This window comes from Vidua macroura, chromosome 8 (assembly GCF_024509145.1).
Source record: "Vidua macroura isolate BioBank_ID:100142 chromosome 8, ASM2450914v1, whole genome shotgun sequence".
NCBI classification, from domain to species: domain Eukaryota; kingdom Metazoa; phylum Chordata; class Aves; order Passeriformes; family Viduidae; genus Vidua; species Vidua macroura.
Window position 1 is genome coordinate 18,047,667 of NC_071578.1, and position 15,466 is coordinate 18,063,132.

At 42.2% G+C, this 15,466-nt stretch overlaps 1 protein-coding gene across 1 annotated transcript in view; it reads left to right on the top strand.

Annotated features, from left to right (window-relative positions):
* Positions 1-11,162: 11,162 nt before the first annotated feature.
* The window catches only part of ARHGAP22 (Rho GTPase activating protein 22), a 121,598-nt gene continuing 117,294 nt past the window's right edge, over positions 11,163-15,466 (top strand). Inside the window, exon 1 of the mRNA XM_053983702.1 lies at positions 11,163-11,223. Within this exon, the coding sequence (XP_053839677.1) occupies positions 11,190-11,223 (34 nt within the window). The 5' untranslated portion in view covers positions 11,163-11,189. The remainder of the gene's footprint in view (positions 11,224-15,466) is intronic.

The following is a 15,466-nucleotide window of genomic DNA, read 5'->3' on the forward strand; positions in this document are numbered from 1 at the left end:
TCTCTCTGCAGAAGGATCATCAAAATCTGTGCAGACAACATCACTTTCTTAAGTTTCATAAATGGGTCCTAGTTCCTGTTTTACACCCCCTTTGCTTTCTGCAAGGATGTTTTGTAGCTTGCACAGCCTACAGCAACACTTGTCATCATCTTAGAGGAAATAGGAAGCCTGAAGTTCAGGCTAAACAAATTAAACAAGATCCTTCAAACACAAGTGTGACACAAGTGTGTCTGCTGTCTGTGACAGCAGACTTTTTTTCCAGCTATGCTATGTCCCCTGCTAACAACTACCTTTTTAGTTGGTTGATTGGTTTGGCTTTTTGGGTTTTTTCTTTTTTTTGCAGCTCCCAAGTCTACTGATAAACTCCAGCTCTTGTGACCTTGTTCTTCAATAAGCTGTGCTCCCAGAGAGACTCTGCACATATCCAGGAAGGCTGCTTTCCCACAGTCATTCCTGCTCAGGTACCTGCAAGTGCCTAATAAGCCAGGCTTAATAAGCTGTCACACCCTATTAATGGATAAGCCTGTTTTTGCTATAGATATTCTTCTAGCACTGTGAACTAGACTCATGCATCTTCCCTTTGCTTCAATTCTTTATTTATAGAACCAATACTCCAATTGCATTTGGCTTGCCATGTCATAAAAATTCTGGACAAAAGGAATGGGGATGAAAACTGGTTTTGCTATCTGGCATGTTCTGATTATTTAAAAAAAAACCCCAATTCTTGAAGCTGAGTAGCTTCGCTGGGGACTGTTGTTTTTAAGGTGTTCAAATGACCCTGTTCTAGGTTGGTAAATAATAAGAAAAAGTTCTTCTTAATCTCTACTTAATTTATAGCCAGATTCTACATTAGTGTTTGCTTTTGTGCTTGGAATGGGACTAATAAAGATACACAAAATTGCTGCTGCTCATCAGAGAGGTAATTTTAGTCCTGAAATAGAACCTGAGCACTGCACAAGGAGAAAATACTTTGTTAAGGGAGTAAATTAGAGCAATAAGGAACTATAAGGAACACTAGGCTGTGTGATCATTTGGAGCTCAGAGCATTCAGCAGAACTTGAAAGCAGAGCTGTCACAGCAGAGGTAGCTAACACATGCAGCAAAGGAGGAACTGGTAAAAGAATGCAGTCCTTACCTTGCAGTGGGGCTCACCACAAGAGGGAAGTGCAACAGGCTCCTCAGCAGCTCCGTGTCACACAGGTCCCTTTTGCTGCTGTGCCATTGCAGGGCTGCAGAGCAGTGGCTCAGATCTGATAAACCAGAGAATTCCTTCTGCAAGGCTGCACGTTAGGATGCCAGTTCAGACCCAGGGCCTTTAGGATCACTGCCTTCAAGAAATGCTTGGCTGTAAGCAGGGAAATGTGAATGGCAGGCTTCACATGGAGGTCTACAAAGGCTTATTCAGTAACAAGCGTTGCTAAGCTGTCTAAAAAACATACAGCAGTCATAAGGTGAAAATTAAATATTGTTTTGTATCTAAGTACATCAGTCACAGTACAGGTGCCTCTAATGTGAAGGAAGCAGAAACCTACCTTGTCAAAGGGACCTATATACATTCAGAACATAACCTGTGAGGTTTGCCCCCTTCATCCAAATACGTAGCAACAAACTAGTACCAGAACCTGTGCTCAGAACATTTACAGAGCTACTTAAAAAAAAAAAAAGAAAATAAAAACAAAGTCAAAATCAGGCATATGGCTTGTACTTTATTCGGCACAAGTGGAAGAATAGCTCAGAGGGGGATCCATCTTAAAAGACATCTGAAATGCACAGATGACAAGCATATGACTAAACCTTTAGTGAGACAGGCCAGGCTCTCATGACATTTTTATTTCTATTTAATGTCATATCCTTTTTCATTTCAAATAAACTTTTATTTTCTATTTTTATTTCTTTTTTTTTTCCCTCAGATGAGATGAGAATAAAGATGAAAAATTCAGCCAGCCAGCCTTTGCCCAATACAGGCATTCCTGGCAGAGATATTCAGAGCTCTTCCCTTTCCACGGGCCAGTTCTATCCATATAGATCTTAAATAGGAAACTGTACCTTACAGCTTTTTAGCCTCTGTCTGAACTCCAGAGAGCATAACTTGCTTTGTGGTTCTCAGCAGTAACATGGGCAGTGTTAATTCTGAGCATTTTCTGTGTTGGCACCATCCTCCCTGAGCGTCACGAGGTGGCAGCACAGCAGAAGGGCTTGCAAGGGCTGCTCTTGCATCAGGCAGCCAAAATCTCACACACCTGCAAGTACACAGTTCATTTTCATCTCAGAGTTGCAGCTTCCATTTATTTTCCTGAGACCATCTTAAAAAATGAGACAGTAGAGTGCCACAGCACAGAATAGAACCACTCACCTGCCTGTTCACGTGCTTTCAGCAATTTAAGCATTTATAGGATTACATTTTCACACTCTCATCAGCCTCTGGAATGGACAGGTTTTAGTTGGGCACCCAGCAGAGAAGCCACTTAGAAAACAGTGGTGTACTTTGACCTTCTCCCTTTAGGGACACAGCTTATAAAGGTGTCAGTAGCAGAGCAGATAAAAGATTGTGGATGAAGAATGAAACTCTGGGGGAAGAAAATTATCTTTAAATTTTGTCAGCATTGGCAAAAGAAAAAAACATAAGGGATATTTAGTTTAAAAAATGGGTTTTGATACTTTCAAAACCAAACTAGTTGATGCTTTGTTTTGGAAAGGCATTTTTTCCTTGAACAAAAATATTAGTAAGGCTAGATGAAGGAAAACAAACAAGAATCTACTGAGACAAATTATATTGGTTGGGAGTTCAGGTGGGTGATTTTTAGAGGGTTATTTGTTTGCTTTTAAACAAGACAAAAATCCCATTCATAAAAATTTAATTAATAGTTCGTGTCTCTCTGAAAATCCAGAAATATAGAACTTTTCAGTGCCTTATTTTTTCCAAGCTGAAATTCCCTGCAGGAACACAAGCTTAGGATTCTTGTTAAGGATTTAGAACCATAGGATTTTTTTGGTCTGCAGATTTCTGACTTTTCAAATTAAGTCTATGCAGACTCATTATACTGCAGCTATGAGTGAACAACCTCCACAGCAGAGCATATCTGAGAAGACAGTTGTAAAAATAAACAGTTGATTAGTCCAAATGAGTCTGCTCCACATATGAATATTGGGGTAGGCAAAGGGAAGAAGCATTTGTCATTTTCCGGAAAATTGGTTTCCTTCTAAACAAGATGCTGATTACCAAGCTAAGACAATCTTTAATAGGATGATATCTGCTCTAAAATGAATGATTCTTTAAAATACTATGATTCCTAAATTTTCTTCACCTATGGAGAAGTTGAAAATATTTTAAAAAATAATAACACATTTTTTCCAAAACATTTTGATCCAAAAAATATTAATGGGAACATATTTTCAGATAGCACTTATACATAATATTTCTTATTCTTTCATACATCTTGAAAAGCTTATCAGAGAGGTCAGTTTTACAGACTCCATTTCACAGGCTAGAAACTGTAACATTAAGAATTGAAATTACATACCCAGCCAGTGGCAGAGCCACAAATAGTACCTGGGCCTCCAAACCCCAAGTCTGGAAGTCATTAAAAACTCTTTTAATTTCATTATTTTCTTCTCCTCAGCTTAAAATAGTTTGAAACAGAAGAAAAATGGGTCAGTGTTAAAATAACAGCACATTTGAAATTTTTAGCTCTCTCCATTTTTCACCTAGCCTCCAGTTTTCACCCTAGTTTCATTTTGAATCAAATCTGCCTAAATGACTATATTTTTCCCTGAGGCAGCAGGAGGAGATACATTCCTGAGGATGCCAGTTTCAGTCCAAGGTGACTAAAATATGCATGCACTGCTCTTTGATTCTTGACACTAAAAGAAAAAAAGTAACATTCATTCTGCAGAGATAGCATTCAAGTTTTAAATAATGCATTTCTTTATCTCCTCTCCCAGCCAAGGACCTCATTTCTTCTAGGCCCATAGGTGACAGAAAGGATGAGCAATTGCCCAGGTTCCTGTGTGTTATGCAGCTGATTCATGAGGTCCTGCAGCTCCTTGTCCAAGGATATATTACTGTCCCTGTTCTCAAAGGTGCAGGTAAGGTCTGGGGTGTACAGAAGCAGATGAACAAGAGAGAAATCCATGATGTTTCCAGTCTTTCACATTCTACCTGTCTCAGGAACATCAAAGAAGCTCAATCTGGCAAATTTTGTTAGGTGTTTGGAGCAGACTGCATAACTGTGTAGGTAACACAATTAGAATCAGAGATGTGGGCACAACAGCACAGTTAGCTGGGACTTAGTCATATTAAGAAACTTAATTTTAAAGTTTGAGATTCTTTGCTTACATAATGCAAAATCCAAACAATGTGAACTACTCCAATAAATTCTGGTCCAGCAGGTCAGTTAAGCACACATTTCGATATGAAGCTTGTGAGCACTCTCATTATTTAAATTTAACCTTCAAATGCTTTTCTACATTGGAATCAGAAAATTAAGTTCAGAAAGATCAGAGTACATTTCACAGAGAATCTCTGTGAGAAGAATCATCCATTTAAAAGAGGAAGGGATGATCTTCAACTGTGATTTCCCTGATTTGACAGCAGTAGTAGCCGTCTTAGATCTGTGATGATCTGAAGGTGATAGTGAGGCAAGGGCTAGAAGGAAAAGTAGCATTTTGTTAGATCAAAAGATATAGCAGCAGAAAAGAGACTTTAAGACAGACTCGGAAAAATGTTGACAGAAGGGACCTCTGGAGGTTATTTAGTCCAGCCTTCTGCTTGGAACAGAAGTAGCACCAAAACCAAACCAATCTAATCATCTCAAAAATCTCTGAAGGCTGACATCTCCCCTGCTCTGCAGAGATCTGTCCCAGTGCTGCATCATCACTCTCCTAGTCAAAAAGATATTCTGGGCTCCAGTCTGAGTTTCTAAGGTCCAAACTTGGGGGCTTTGCTTTTTGTATTTCAGCATCTGTACTACCAGGTGTTGGATTTCATGCTCTGAAAATGTCCTTTAAATATTTGTGTGTTGATATTAGATTCCTCCACTAGCCTTTTTGCCCGATTAAGCAAGTCTGTCTCCCTCAACTCTTCCTTGTAGGAGAGGTGCCCTAGTCCTCAATAGTCTGAGTAGTCCTTATTCAGATGTGAAACACTTCAAACCAAATGTAATTTGGGAAACATTTATTTCTGTGTACCTTAATTGTGCTAACTCTATTTTATCTGGCTGTGAGACACAAGTTGCAGTGTCTTTGTTATCCTATTTCACATTGGAAAATATCCACTAGATCTTGTAAGGAGCAGAATAATTCAAAGTCTCTAATCTGCCCTTACATGTCCCCAGTAGATATTGCAATGGTTAAAAGACTTCTCTCTGCCTCATTGATAAAGCTATCATCTAGACACAAAATTAAGATGGGCATTGGTTATCCATACAACTATTATCCATTCTATTTTTACCTACTTTTCCTGGGAAAAGCAAATGCAATGCAATACTTGGAGCCATCCTGTCTCAGTATCCTTATGTTCACCTTTGTTACCAAAGGAAACTTTGCTTGTAGACATGTTTAGGAATATGACAACAGCGGGAGTTTCTAGTACTAAAGGGGACATATAATTTCTGATCCTGGTATAATAAGGATAATACCACAAAGACAAAACAGAAAATATAAAAAAAATTAAAAACTATAAACATACTTTGTCTCCCTGATTATGGTATCTAGAATATCTGGATTTATAAGACACTTACTGTCCTTAAAAAAGTTCTTGCATTCATAATCTAAGTCTTGCTTTCCTATAATACATGAAGGTACATCACAAAACACATTTGGAAATGTTTATCAGATCATTCAGAATTGTCTGTCCTTTTTTTTTTACCACCTCAATTGCACTGCCTAATAGTTTCTCAAAAGCTGAACATTTCTGTCAAAGGTTTTGCTTGTTAGAATAGTGCACCTTGACATAGTCAGAGATCATTGTTTAATAAAATCAGAGAGGACACATCAATTTCTCTGATGTTTGTCAAGTATTAAAAAAAAAAAAAGAAAAGAAAAGAAATCCGAGCCATGAGTTTTTAATCTACTATGAAAAATAACAGACAATGCTCAAGGTGTTTTTGCAGGCCACTTATGTAAAATATCTATTTTTCTTACTTACAGGGCACTCTTTTGAATAAATTTGAATTACATTAAGGTATTTCCAATAGGAGTAGGTGAGATCTTACAGGGGTATAGGTACACTTGGTATATGTTCACCACTGCAGAGGAGCAAAAAACGAAAGTGTGCCAGGAATGTCTCTGCAGGGTAGTTTCTTGTCCCACTGAAGTCCAAGGCAGCTGTGTTATAGGCTTCTCTCAAGCTACAGCTGCTCTCTAGAGAGTCACTCTTACATCCTGACATCAAAGATTAATTACTCCTGACCTATTTGTGGAACATAACTAGATGGGAAGGAACATTGAGTGTAAAAGAATAATAAAGACACACAGAAATTCCCTAGTTTCACTCTGAAAAACATTAAAAATTATTCTAATTTAGTGTCCCCCTTAGCCCCCATTCCTGAATGTAGCTCTGTAAGATCAGAGTTCTGTCCTTTCCTGGCAGCCATGGTGTGTTGGGCACATTCACTGCCTCCTGCAGTAACCATCACCTCTGGGAAGCCCAAGATGTCATTAGGCTTATGCATTTTCTTACTTTTCAGCCAAACCCAAAGAAATTGTTCCAGTCTTTGTCACTTGGCATTAGATAATCCCCAAACTAAAGTTTTTCCTGAATCACCTTTTTTTTCCTCAAAGATAGCTTTGAGCTTCCAGTTGTTTCCAGAGCTGCTCTAGAATATCTACACAGCTTTCTCCATTCTGCATTTTCAGTTTACGTGGTACTAGGGAGGCCATCTCCAAAGAAGAACAGGAAAATTCTCACTTCATGGCTTGAGTGTTTCTTGCTAAGACTGCCAGTAAAACACTGGTTACTGGAAGCTACTGGAAGTAGCCTTTTTCACCTGGAAAACCAGCTGGCATCATCAGCATCAAGAGATTTCAAGTGGTGCTCACTTAGCCTGTAAGCAAGGGCTACATCAAATAGAAATTCCTTCTGGTCATTAGTTACTTGAAAAGTTGTTAATTTTTGCACAGACTTCTTCAGCAGAATTCCACAGTTCCTGAATACATAACTATTCAAACTTGCCTTGCAGAAGAAATCTTGCTGCAGTTATTGATCTCAAAATGCACACCTGGTCTTTCCTTGTTTCTCTGGACCCTTTCCCATCGCTTCCATTTTATAACGTATTAGAACAGATTGCAATTTTGGTTACAGTCTAAATAAACTGGATCTGAGATTCAGTGGGGCCAAAGTCCAGCCCAGATCTTGGGCTTTGATCCAGGTGCATCATGCTGATGAGCAAAGAAAATGTTATCAGTCAGCTAGTTACAACAAGTCCTTGGCCTGCAGATAGGAGCAGAAGATGAGGAGGAGGAAAAAAGGATATACCGTGTGATAATTGGTAGGTGACAGCATGCTGTGTGTGCAGCCTGGGGAAACAGAGATCCATTCAATCTGCCTCACAACAGCTTCAGCAACTTCACTGGCCCACGCACTCTTCCGTCTCAAGCACCCGCCGCGTTTCATAGCCTCCAGTCATCAGCCTTGGCGCCAACACATGAATCATATCTTCTGTGAGGGTCCCCACTGCAGTAACTCATTATCATCCTCTGCAGTTAGACAGCACTTGCCAATCCCAGATCTCAAAACACTGCATTAATAGGGACATGACCTGGGATTGAATATCCTGCTTGTAGCCATGGGAAATCAGCTGTCATTAAGACAAGAAACCCCATCTCCTCACTCTCCTTAAGCTTTCTAATCCCTAGGTCACATCACCTGCCTTCATTTTGTGTGCTTATCCATCAATGGGGAACACTTGTGATAGACACAAGAGTTTTTCCACATTCCAAAAAGGTAGCAGATAATTAATGACCACATTTATTTTTAGATTCACATAAGAGCCACATAGTAACACTTCTCCAGTATGTGGGTAGTCAATTGATTTCTGTTTTCTAGCCTACTAGATGCTTACTGCTCTACAACAGACTTTCATTCTGGATTTGACCAAGCAGAGGGATATAACCATGAGAGCAGTGGTTTGTTGGTATACATTATCACTTTGGTATCCCAAGCCATCAGGGATGCCCCTCTCAACTCAGATTAGTCATAAAAAGTCCCATTGCCTTCAGCTTAGCAGCTTCCTAAGTCACTCTGAAAAGCCTGCTAAATAGGACAACCCTTAGAACCCAGCTCTGGAACAGAATAACCAGAAAACCCCCTTTTCTCCCTAAGGATAAGAGGGAGAGCCCAGGAGGGCAGACCATAGCATCCATAGTACTTGAATGAAGAAAGGAGGAAAGATTTAGAAATGGCCAGGTTCAATCAGAACACAAGCACATCTAACATGTTTACGATTATGAAGAAGCAGGTCTAGGGTCAAGCTAGGAAAACACACCGCAGCTCTATGAGTGAGAATTATGTAGAATAAAGATTACCAATACCAGACACAATCTTCCATTTATTAGGTAGGTCCACAGCATTGAGGGAGATGTAAGGTCTAGGTGAAAAAATAGTCTATTGGCTCACAATCCAAATTCATACATCACTACAGACAAACTGGAGGCTAATATTCCTACTAGACAGTTTAAGCTAGATATAAAGCACAAGTCTGGATTTAAAGAGAGGTCCTGGACCTGTGGGCAGAGGGTGTGGATGGTGACCACGTGAGATGAGTTAGAGCCATTAAGGTTAATAATACACTTCAGGACCACAACACAGGTTTCTCCCACCTTTGCAGAGTGTGTTAACATGGGAGAACATCTCTGCTGCTGGGATGGAAAGGAACTGTTAGACTCACACAAGAAAATTAAAGTAAATACAAACCATTGAGATGACTTGTCCCAGTTATCTTCCTCAGTTTAAGCAGATCGGTATAGAGGCTTTAGGAATTAAACATTTCCATAGTGTCTAGTTCCTTCTAGAAACTTGTGCTACCCTTCTACTGGATCTACTCTTAGTGTTTCTATAAGTTCTCTAAATTTTCAGACCAAAGCATTGCAGCTAGTCTGGAACCACTTGCTGGAGTGTTTTGTTTTGGTTTTTTTCTCTCAGCTGACTTGTTTGTTTTAATTTGGTTTGTTTTTCTTTTCTTGGCAAACAGTTTACTTACCCCAAACAGTGTCTGATAATTTTAGACCTGAACTTCAGACCAATATTTAAATGGAGGGAAAAAGCTCCAAATCACCCCCCCACCTTCCTAGTCTTTAAAAAAATCATTTAAATTACGTTTATACTTTAAAATGGCTTTAAGAAGGGCTGAAAATGTTTAAGTCAAAGCAAAACAGGGTCAAATTGAATGTTTCTCTTTCCGCTGAGTATTTTTTATTTAACAAGAAAAACTTAGTTGTTACCATTTAGTGTTGAACTTGGCTTGAATGTTTTCATTTTACTCATAAACATGATAATTGTTTATATAGCTCACATTATATAACTTTTTCCTAGACAGGAAATCAAGTTTTTATGGGAAGTTACTTAGCAGGATGAAGTGATCTATGCTTCCCATGAGGCTAAAAGTTCAGTCAGCTTTATCCCTTGTCATGTTTACTGTACACACCTTTTGACTTCCTGCTCAAACTGCAAAATGATATGTATAAACAGCACCAGAACAGACAGGAATTGCTAAAAATATGGAGAGAAAAAGAGTTCTATTAAATGGTTGGTCAGAAAGGTGGGAATGCAACACCCCTCTGGTGATGCTCCTCCTGCTTATCCACAGTATCAGGACACTTGCTAAGTTTGCTGACACTTGCTAAGGGATCATCAGTTAGCTATTCCTCACTCTGCTGAAACCCAGCTAAAACAGATAACTAGTGGGGAGATAACTGCAGGAGGCTGTGTGTTCAGAACTGAGACAGTAGTTCAGATCCCACTTCTATCCTTGCTTACAGGTGTGTAAGTTTGAGTTCATGCCACCAAGACCTCAAAGATTTACAATCACTTATAAGCTGCTGGTTTTACCAGTAGCTAAAGGTCCAAAACATCTTAGCCATTGCTGCAGCTGCACATTGAGAAGCACAACCTCTGTAAAGAGCCAGAGAACCTCTTCCAGTACTGGAGATATAGCTTGATAGCCAACATTCAATGTCCAAGATAGGATAGATCTTGGAAGAGGAGGAAACTGCCAATCTCAGATTCCTTTTGTCAGTATAACTCAACAACACAAACCTACAGGGTGATACTGCAGGGCATGTATGCTGCTAGGGAAGTATTTACCCCTTTCTGGCACTTTCAGAAGAAACTGCTAGGCGGATGGAGCTACAAGCAGTCCAGGGTCAGGATATGTCTGTTACTCAGATGCAATTATCATCCAATTATCTATTTATATTTTATAGATACTATTTAATAGTTTCAATCTATGTCAATAAACGTTTGTCCTTTCCTCCTCTTCATTACCGACTGCAGAACTGCCTCCCTCCCGGGGAGGGGTGGGGGTGAGCTTAGCAAACAGTGCAATTAAAAATGATGGGTGCTAAAATGTAATGTAATGAAGACATTCCCTTGTGCCCATCCTGCGAGTCTGCCAGTGCAGGCGAGAGATATTTTTCTCTCTCGCAGAGAGCAGTGGGTCGTTCTCCCTCGGCTCCCCAGCTCCCACCGGGATGCCTCCCCGGGAGGGATGCAGGGCACAGCAGGTGGCCTAGCACGCCGCCGCCCTCTGGACCAGAGCACTTGGTATTTGTTCCCGGCGCAGAAGAAATCCCGCTGAATCAGGTTCGGCTGCCGATCTGATCCTTGTCGAGTCCAAGCATCTGTTGAGCGCACGCCGCCGGAGGAAGCCGCGGCTCGGGCGCGGGGCTGAGCGCGGCTCCCTGGAAGCGGCACATTGATCACACGGCCGCGCGGCCAATTAGCGGCAGGAGCCAGGGCCAGCCCTCGTGTCTGCGCGCTGCTGATCCATCGGCAGTAATTACCGAGACACTTCATGCCTACTTTGGATGGGAATTAATTCGAGGCCGGATAAATAATGCATTAGGGTTTATTCAGCCCCGCGTGAAGCGTCGCCCCCGAGCCGGGGCTGGAGCGCCGAGCGGCGGTGGCGGCGATGCTCGGGGCGGCGGCCGGGGCCGGGCGCTGAGGCTGCGGGCAGCGCCCAGCCGGGAGCATGCTGAGCCCCAAGATCAGGCAGGCCAGGAGAGGTGAGTGTGCGACCCGTGCGCCTCGCGGGGTGGGGACGGAGACCAGCTCCTGGCACGGGGAAACTTCGCGGCGGTGGCGGACAGCCGGTACCGCTGCCCGGAGCGTCCCCCGCCGCGGCTGCAGCGGCTGCTGCCCCGCTGGCCGAAGCCTGCCCTGGGGCACCTGCGCTGGTGATACCAGCGTGGTCTGCAATGTCTGGGCTGAGCAGCAGGGATAAATTAAAAAAAAAAATAGTACTCTGTCCTAGGTCGCGACATGGCCCTGTACTGGCTGTTAATGCTGTGTTTCTAATGCTGAATTCATTATAACGGCTGGAGACAGGTGTGTCTAGTTTACCTGCAGCATCTTGGAGAAGCAGTTTGCTGTAGCACGTTATCCTTGCAGGGCTGCATGCAGGAGATGGAGATATTCGTTCTGTGAGCTGTGGGCAAGACAAAAGGAAGGAAGGAAGGAAGGAAAACCTGCCCTGGGTTTGCAACAGATGCTTTGATCAGTCATTCGGACCTGCAAGGTGTGGTGTGCCATGTTTGTAAAGCAGAGAGCTGGGGCTGGGCACAGCCGTTGTCTCGATGTCAGGTCACCTGGAAGAGATACTCCCGCAGGGGATGCATTCTGTGATCTTCAGGGGCAGCACCAGTTAGTCATTTGACATGGCATTTGGAAACCATCGTTGCCACTCACAAACTAATGACAGTGTCAGAGGGATCTCTTCCTGCCCATTGGAAAGAGATTATATTAATGTCATTTAGGAGCTAAAGCAAACACAATCAGAAGAGTATGTAAAGATTAGGGCTTTCTTCAGCCATGCCAGTATTGTCAAATAGGAAAGGTATCACTGATTCTAGCTACTGTGATTCCAACACAGGCACTTTCAGCCAAATGTCACTGCATCATATACTGAAAGCCGTATTATGTGATGAACAGTCCTTAAAATACCAACAGCCCATTAAATAGCTGTTAGCATCTTGGAAAGAAGAAGCTTCCTGCCAACTGGAGGTGTCAGGATCAAATATGTACTGCTGCACCCACAGTAAAGTCATAAGTACTTATTTTTTAGTTACACAAGGTTGTAGAAGTTCAGCAAGTCTTTTGTAGATGTTGCCTCTTTGCCTTTCCCTTCTAAGGGAGTCTTTTAATATTTGTGTTATCCAGCATTCCTGGACAGTGGGAGAAGTAAAGCTAGCTCTTTACATCAGGCTCCCTGCATTTGTGCAAACAGGAATGCTTCATCAAGTTCTCTTTTATTTCCAATTCTCTGCTGTGAATGTGCCTTTAAACATGGAGTTGTGACGTCTGTTGCGCTCATTTTTGTTTGACTTGTAGATTGTCCTTAAGAATGCTCCTGGGTTTAAGGATATTCAAGCTTTTGAAAATGCATGATCTGGACTTGAGCCTGACATCCAGGGTGTAGTTCCTAATATTTGTGAAAGAGACAGTAGAGAACAAAGATAATTTGCCTTACTAAAAGTAACTATCAAGTGTAAGGCAGTCCTTGCTGTTCCACCAGCAGCCTCTAATCTGTAACTCTGAAATATGCATTCAGAGGTACATGTTCTTTTCATAAGATCTAGAAAAGTGTAAAATCTCACAGACAGAAAATCTTAATGTGAATAAATGGGCCTTCTGGCAAATCATTCATTCTGGCTGGGTCTGAATGGATTTTGCATTATTTTTTAATCTATAGGGGTTCATGCACAGCAGCAATTGGTAGAGTCCAGGAACCCAAAATAAGTGGCTGCAATGGAAAACATTTCTTCGCTTTCTTCTTATGTGATAGGGCAGAAAAACATACCCTTGCAGAGTGGAGGCAAGAGAATTTCTGTATAGATTAGAGGGAAGGCAGTTTGCAGACTACATCCTTCAGTCTCAATGAATGCATTTTTGTTTAATTGTTTTTAAGAGATTAAAAAAAAAAAAAACCATTTGATCCTTGGCTTGAAAAGTCCCCAAAAGGTTGCCAGCCCAATTGCATTTAAATGCACCAAATGGAAGTTGGACTGACCACAGGCTTATGCATTTGTATTTTGAGTGATGTGATTGCCCTCTATAGAAAGAGTTAGCCTGCTGCCATCATATATAATTTACAGTATTCCTGTCTTCAGCACAATCTATCTCAGTTGTAGAGGCACTAAGAATAACCCTTATCCCCTTATTAGGGCTTTGTACTTTTGGGTGACACTATGACCTATTATTTCTGTTTGTGACATGTTCATACATACGTTACAAATTTTCCTTACAGTCATAATAATAAAACTTTTTTTGTCTGTTTTAATTAAAACTTAGTCTAGAAAAAGTGATGGGAGACATTTTGGTTAGTTAGGCTGCATCAAATGTACTGATATCCTTCACATGCCTGTAGTAGAACAGTTATTTCCCTCACGGTGTGTGAAGAGCCATCCTTTCACCATCCAGTGAAAGATGGAAAAGGGGAGCTCTCCTGTCTAGTACCCCTCACCAAATGGCAGCTTAGCACCTGCAGCCTCAGCTCTGCACAGGGCAGCACTGGTGCCTGCACAGCCCCACGGTCAGCTCTGCGTGGAGGGGCTGGAGCTGTACACAGCTATCCCAGAGCACGTGGGAGGCCAGCGCCTTGGCACCTCCAGCCTACCAGGCAGATGGGAACACCCAGTTTCCTACTCCTGGAACCAAGGTAAACAGCCCTGAAGCTGTGAACTCCTCCAAACACTTCCTTCAGCCCCGAGAGCCCACCAACATTGCTGGGAGCACACGAGGCCCCGGGCTGGAGCAATCGGAGTGACTCGTGCAGCTGGCAGAGTGGAGCCACCATTAACGAGCAGCCCACTGTGGGGGGGTGGTTCACTACCCCACATCCTTACATGGGTGATTCTGTAAGGCAGGAGAGGCAGTTTGGGAGTTCTTCCCTGGAAAGGTATGCGGGCAAAGGGCAGGGATGAGGTGTTGGTAAGTATAATTGGGTTTGTATCTCATTTTGGTGGAGGAAGACATCTCTGAGAGGGTGGGGAGCGGGAGGAGGTGGTAGTAGGGCTGCCTGAAACATAAGCCTGGATTTTGTCATGTTGCTTTGGAGAAGCTTGAGAAGAAACTGCTGAATTTAACTTAAAATCCTAAGGCAGGAGTACAGGGGCTGTGGAGGGAGGCATTGGGCTGGACTTGGTGCAGTGTTGGATTAACTGCCCTGAAGGCAGTGTGAAGAAATAGGACCACACTAAGGGGTAAAGCAGGGGACTAGTAAACTACAAGGGTCCCTTCTCACTGTGTGCAGTCCTAGGGAGGTGAATGAAGCATGGAGTTACTTTTGTTCTGTGGTACAGGGTCAGGCTCCTTGCACTGTGCTGCTGTGGTGCAGGGGTGTGTGGCAATGACCTGCATTATAAGCTCTGGGCTCTAATTGGTTTTTTTGTCTCTGTTGTCCTGATTCAGTGCCATGTGTATATAGAGACAGGCTCAAGAAAGTGATGTTTGTGGGATTCCTCCCGAGATAGGTTCATGTTCTTGCCCTTACTTGGTGGCATGTCCCATGAAGAAGAATGTGAGTTGTTCAAAGGTGTAATCCTCTCTTCCCTGTAGAGATACCCCTCTCCAACTGGATTCATGGTGTGTGCTGGAGTAATTGCTGTTCTTGGCAATAGCAGCTTTCTGTCCCTGCCTGAAGGCTCAGGCAGGCAGTCATTTTCCTTAGAAAAAGCCCTGAAAAGTTTGCAGGCAGGCACCAGCTTATTAAGCACAGGCAATCTGAATTTGAAATAATGAACCATAGCCTCACCTCCTAGGGAGGGAAAGGGGCATTGAGAAAGAGGAATAATTCAACTCTAAGGGCAGCTGGACTGCTGGGGAGAGCACTTGTGGGGAGGAAATTAAATATTAAAAAATCACAAAGTCATAGGCACTCTAATTACTAATAGAACATCACTGAGGGAATACAGGATGAAACTGGCAGACTGTGTGTAAATAGCACAGTGAAAGGGCTACAGATGCTAGCACCTCTCTCCTGAGAGGACGGTCACCTGCAATTTCACTACCTGTATAAATGTATCACTCTTCATTGTAAGATTACTACCAGAATGACTTTCTTTCCTTGCTGGCTTTCCCCTTACATTTATGGTAAATGATAGGCAAGCACAGCCGCATAAACAACTTAATTTGTGTTTAAAAACATAAACACAACATGAACATAAGTTTAAGTTTATGTCCTTCAGCTCCCTGCAGTATGGGCACAGGTAGTTTGATGCAAGGATAAGGGTTCACTGCTGAGAAGGGGAA